At 22.9% G+C, this 5,044-nt stretch overlaps 2 protein-coding genes across 5 annotated transcripts in view; one reads left to right on the forward strand and one right to left on the reverse strand.

Annotated features, from left to right (window-relative positions):
• LOC126905589 (ras-related protein Rab-18-like) overlaps window positions 1-556 on the forward strand; it is a 7,205-nt gene extending 6,649 nt beyond the window's left edge. For all 3 annotated transcript variants that reach the window (XM_050685453.1, XM_050685445.1, XM_050685462.1), the window contains one exon: window positions 328-556. In XM_050685453.1, the coding sequence (XP_050541410.1) occupies window positions 328-429 (102 nt within the window). In that variant the 3' untranslated portion in view covers window positions 430-556. The remainder of the gene's footprint in view (window positions 1-327) is intronic.
• Window positions 557-1,993: 1,437 nt separating this feature from the next.
• The window catches only part of LOC126905429 (protein 4.1 homolog), a 15,684-nt gene continuing 12,633 nt past the window's right edge, over window positions 1,994-5,044 (reverse strand). Inside the window, exons 12-17 of one of the 2 annotated variants that reach the window (XM_050685110.1) lie at window positions 3,573-4,721; window positions 3,391-3,504; window positions 3,199-3,318; window positions 2,761-2,877; window positions 2,524-2,685; window positions 1,994-2,426 (exon numbers count right to left, since the gene is read on the reverse strand). In XM_050685110.1, coding sequence (XP_050541067.1) covers window positions 2,247-2,426; window positions 2,524-2,685; window positions 2,761-2,877; window positions 3,199-3,318; window positions 3,391-3,504; window positions 3,573-4,721 — 1,842 coding nt within the window. In that variant the 3' untranslated portion in view covers window positions 1,994-2,246. The remainder of the gene's footprint in view (window positions 2,427-2,523; window positions 2,686-2,760; window positions 2,878-3,198; window positions 3,319-3,390; window positions 3,505-3,572; window positions 4,722-5,044) is intronic. The other variant, XM_050685118.1, reaches the window with a different exon arrangement.

The raw sequence follows: 5,044 nt of genomic DNA on the forward strand, positions 1-5,044 counted from the left end.
AAAAAAAAAAAAAAAAAAAAAAACACATCATAGTAAAACTAATACCTTCTCAGCTTCGCATCGAAGCTAAAAATTATAAAACTACATGTTATTGTTGAGTTTTTTAATTAAACAATATTTTCCTTTACAAAAATTTTAAATATTCAAGTTTTTGAGAAAATGAGTGTTTTATCGATCACTGCATATTTTATATTTAATAATTTTTAAGTCTTAAATTGATTTGACATTTTTTATCATACTATAAGAGAATCCATTGTATATTGTGAATCTTAAATTATTATTAAATTAATAATAAGTATAACATTAATTAGATTTAATTTTATGTAGATAATTAATACTACAAGCTTATGGGACAAAATTGAAGATACCAATGTTGTTCGATGTAACGATGAAAACATAGGCATTGAACCGTCCTCTTGTTACTGTTAAATGTAATAATATAAGTCATTGTTGGACTATACAACAATTAATATGTATTAAAACATATATCCATGATAATTTATAAATAACTAAATAATTGTAAAGTGTTAATAATTAATCTTTTATGTATAAAGATCTATTTGATAAAAAATCAATTTTTTCAAGTATTTAATTAATATCATGTAGATGATATTTGTACATTTTTAGATGTGATCATGCCTCTTCCATTTTCAGTGTAATGAATATTGAAACAAAAATAATGATTTTTATTGACTCCGCGTTTCTCTATCTGGCTCTGTTTACTTTTAATATTGTGTTTCTATAATTATAATTACTATTATTTTTCATGTTTATGATGATAAAGTCATTACATAATTGAATCATGAAAGTTGAAATACAAAAACACTTTTAAATACTTCTTGTTATAAAGTAATAATATATTTTTGTAAATAGAAATCTCTTAAAAAAAAAAAATTATCAGAGTAAATATAATAAAGCACAACAATGGTTAACATTTTATGAAGTAATTCATTTTTATAAAAAGTAATTTATAAACTAATGTATCTATTGAATGTAACAAATATATATATAAATATTCATCTCCATAAATATTTTTAAGTTTATTTATAAAAAATATTTTCAAATTGCAATATAAATTTCATACAATTATTAGAAAAATTATAAAGACAAAACAATATCACAAAGTAACTTAATCGCATCTGTTAATATGTAAAATACATCAATTTTTCTAAAATATCAATATAAAAGTTATACTTTATATGAATGAAAAAAAACAATTAAAGGTAAAATGTATTTAGTAATAATTTAACTGAATTTATGTTATAGTAAAAATACCTTAATTTAATAAATTACAGTCACATAGTATATTTTGGTAAAAACTTCAGTGAATTTGATTATGTTAAACATATTCACGGATGAAATTTATCTAAGAATATTCATAAAGTTATAGTACTGAGAATCATCATCAAAAAAAAAAAAATATTCAATGTTACATACTTGTTAATAGATATTTCAATAATATATATTAAATATAATTTATTTATGACTAACATAAAGCTATGTAGTAGGAAAGGAAATTTAGAATTATGTTAGATTAATAATAATTTCTATAAACTCTAAAACAGAATAATGAGAGATATAAAATAAAGTTTTGTTAATTATAACTACTAAATTTTATTGAATCATTTTATTGAATCATTTTTTTCAATTAAAGTATTAATAAATGTAAAAGAAAATTGTTTCATTGTATTATAATTAGACTAAATCAATCAAAAAATTAATTGACCAAATTGTAAACAAATAATATAAATATTAATTTTATTAATATAAAATTATATAAAAAATTCTGGAGTATACATTTTTTTTTAATTATAAACTATTTAAAAAAATTTAATATTCTATCCTAAAAAACAATTTAACAATAAGCTATATTAGATAATATATTTATATCATGCATAATATAATTTTTATCATTGATAATAAATTATTTTTAATTATATTTATATTACAAAAATTGATTTGTTTATTATTTTACATATACTTATATAATAAAAAAAAGTTGGATGGAATCAATTTTAATGCTAAAATTACTAAATAAATTAATAACAATTAAATTATTATAATAATAATAATAATAAATTAATTGCACATAAAATAATTTTTTTTTATAAAAACAAAAATAAAAGCAGTGCAACACTAGATAAATTATAAGTAAAAAAATTTAAAATGGAATGCTGATTTATTTAAAAATAAAATAAAATTGAAATGGTACTTGGTGGGATAATCTTATTTGATTATGTATTATCTTATGATTGTTGTTGCTGTTGTATTTCAATTTTCTCCACTGTCATATCTGGATTCATAGCAGTTGCTTCTTGAATAGCATCAGCTAATGCTTTATCATGATCAATCGGATCACCATCACTTTGAATTGTTATTTTTTGTTCAACTCTAGTTTCAACCACACCATCTTTTTCCGTTTTGTACTTTACAAAATTTGAAAAATAAATACCAATTAACAATAAGTTACAATTATTATCAAAATAAATATATATTTAATGTAAATGTAAATAAAATACTTACAGTCACAGTTTCAACAGTTCTAGTTTTACTTGAGATAGCTTGTGTTGATACAATTTCACCAGTAAGTGTATAGGATTTGTCATCAGATGTAATATTAACATTATGTCGTTCTTCAGCTGAACTTGTTGTATTAGCCGTCACATTTTCAGCTTTATATTCATCCTATAGAAATGTTTAAATATTAATAAATTGTTTACTTCAAAATTATTTTTGTAGTGTAATTAACATAAAAAGTACCTGAAAACTATTGTTATAAAAACCTAGACCTTTTAAATCTTCAATGGGTCCTTCAATGTCAATTGGGGTACCTGAATCATTTGAGCTAAGACTTGAACTACTAGAACTTCTACTCAACTGTTTCATGCAATAACAAACCAAAACACATTAACATGCATAATAAAATAAGTATTCTGTATAATAGAACTAAATATATTAATAAATTATTTAATTCAATTTTTAACAATTTAAATTAAATTTTCATACTCAGAACTTTTTGCTTATTGAAAAATATTAACAAGGTGTTTAAGTTATTAAATTATACTAGACAAATAACATTTAGTTGACTAAACAGCTATAGTTTTGGAAATAATAGAAAAATGGTTTTTATATTTGGATAAATTAAAATTAATTTTTTTTAAAATAGTACTCTTAACTTAATATATTTCAAATATTCACCTCTTTTTTTGTTTCTGGTGCAAGAATTGTTGATGTTGATATAACTTCTTGAGTAACTGTTCTTTGTTCTTGTCTAGTACCACTGGTGGTAGTTGTATGAGCAACAGTTTTCTCTTCAACCTTAAGAAAAAGTAAAACATAATTATTTGAAATATTAACTTTAATGATTGAAATATTTTAAATTATAAATACCTGACTTGTCTTTGAATTTTTTTCTAAATTTTGATGAGTTGTGGCTGTACGTGTAGTAACTGCAGTTGCTTTTACATAAGGAGGCCTACCAGTAGTAACATCTATACCTTCAGCCTAAATGTAAAAAGCATAAAAACATGCAAAATAAAAATCAAACACATGCAATGTTAAGCTACTCTTACTTTATTCAGTTGTGTCGATACAGTGACTTCACCAGAGTTTAAATCTTCTACTTTCTCTTCAATATTTTGAGTAACACCTTCTTTATCTTTAATCATAGTTTGTTTAGTAGTTGTTTTAACAATAAGAGGTGCATTACCAATTCCTATAGGTTTTACATCGTTATCAGTATTCTTCTTTTCATTTTCAATGAAGTTGGCAGTGTCTTTTTTGATATCAGGCTCGTGTTTACTTTTACTAAGTGAATTAATTTTATCCATTGCTTTTTCTAATACACCTTTACTATCTTTTGACTTTTTTGAAATAAATCCTGATTTTGAATCGTTAAATTTTTTTTGAACTTCAATTTTAGTTTCAGTATTTCCTGATGTAATTTTTTTTTCTAAAACTGTTTTGGTAAATTCAGGTTCACCAACTAGTTTATTATTAATAGGAATACTTGAATTTTTTATATTTAAATCAGTCTTAAAGTCTTTATTAGCTTCATTAACTTTTATCGCTTCATTTGTTAATAAAGTTTTATTCTTTAACTCCATTTTTGTACCATCATTTTTAATATCTTTACTAGCTGTTTCTTCAACTCTAACAGCAGATTGTACATAATTAATCCCTGGTGTTTTAATACCTTCATTACTAACTGTTTTTTCCATAAAGGTTCTACGTTTTTCAGCAGCAGTTTCTGCAACTTTTTTTCCTTCTCCTGGTGCATAATTGAAAGCTAAGCCTTGAGCTTTTTTGCTAGGGGATGCGGGTATAACAGTAATACTTTCTTTTGAATTTTGAGTATTATTTTCATAGGTAAACCCACCAATTGGTTTTCGTTTTTTAGAAATTGCTTGTTCATCTTCTGTGTAATCATAAGCTTTAGTAAAACTAGGAGAAGTGGAAATAGCAGGAACATTTACAGTAGTTTCACCCATTGATCGATCAGCAAATGTTGCATTGGATGATGTAGTACTGTTTATAGATTTAAGACTTGATTTTGAGTCTTTTATATTTTTTTTTAAGTCATTTTTTGTTTTAAGTTTAAATTTATCCAATCCTTTTGGTGATTCAGGTTCACTACTGATATCTAAGTTAGCACTGGCTTTTAATTTATCTTTAGACTTTTTTGATTTCAAACTAAAACTGCTAAAAATTCCTCCAGGACTCTAAGGGAGAATAAAGAACATTATTTAAGCCATTTATATGTTTCTATCCAAACAAATTTTTAGTAAATATACACAATTAGTAACTTCATACATTCTGATTTCTTTAGAATAAATTACTTAATGTTTTCCGTAGTTCAGACAGGATTTTTATTTAAATTTTTTATTTAATTAAACCAATTCAATAATACAATGAATGAAAAAAATATGAGGTTTATCTTAACCACCCTGTATATATGTATACTTTCATATTTTTATAGAATTTTTAAACAGTCACAGTCACACTTAAACAAAACATACATATACTAAACTAAATGATTCACAAA

This window comes from Daktulosphaira vitifoliae, unplaced genomic scaffold (genome assembly GCF_025091365.1).
Source record: "Daktulosphaira vitifoliae isolate Bord-2020 unplaced genomic scaffold, ASM2509136v1 Scaffold_1, whole genome shotgun sequence".
In the NCBI taxonomy this organism is placed as follows: domain Eukaryota; kingdom Metazoa; phylum Arthropoda; class Insecta; order Hemiptera; family Phylloxeridae; genus Daktulosphaira; species Daktulosphaira vitifoliae.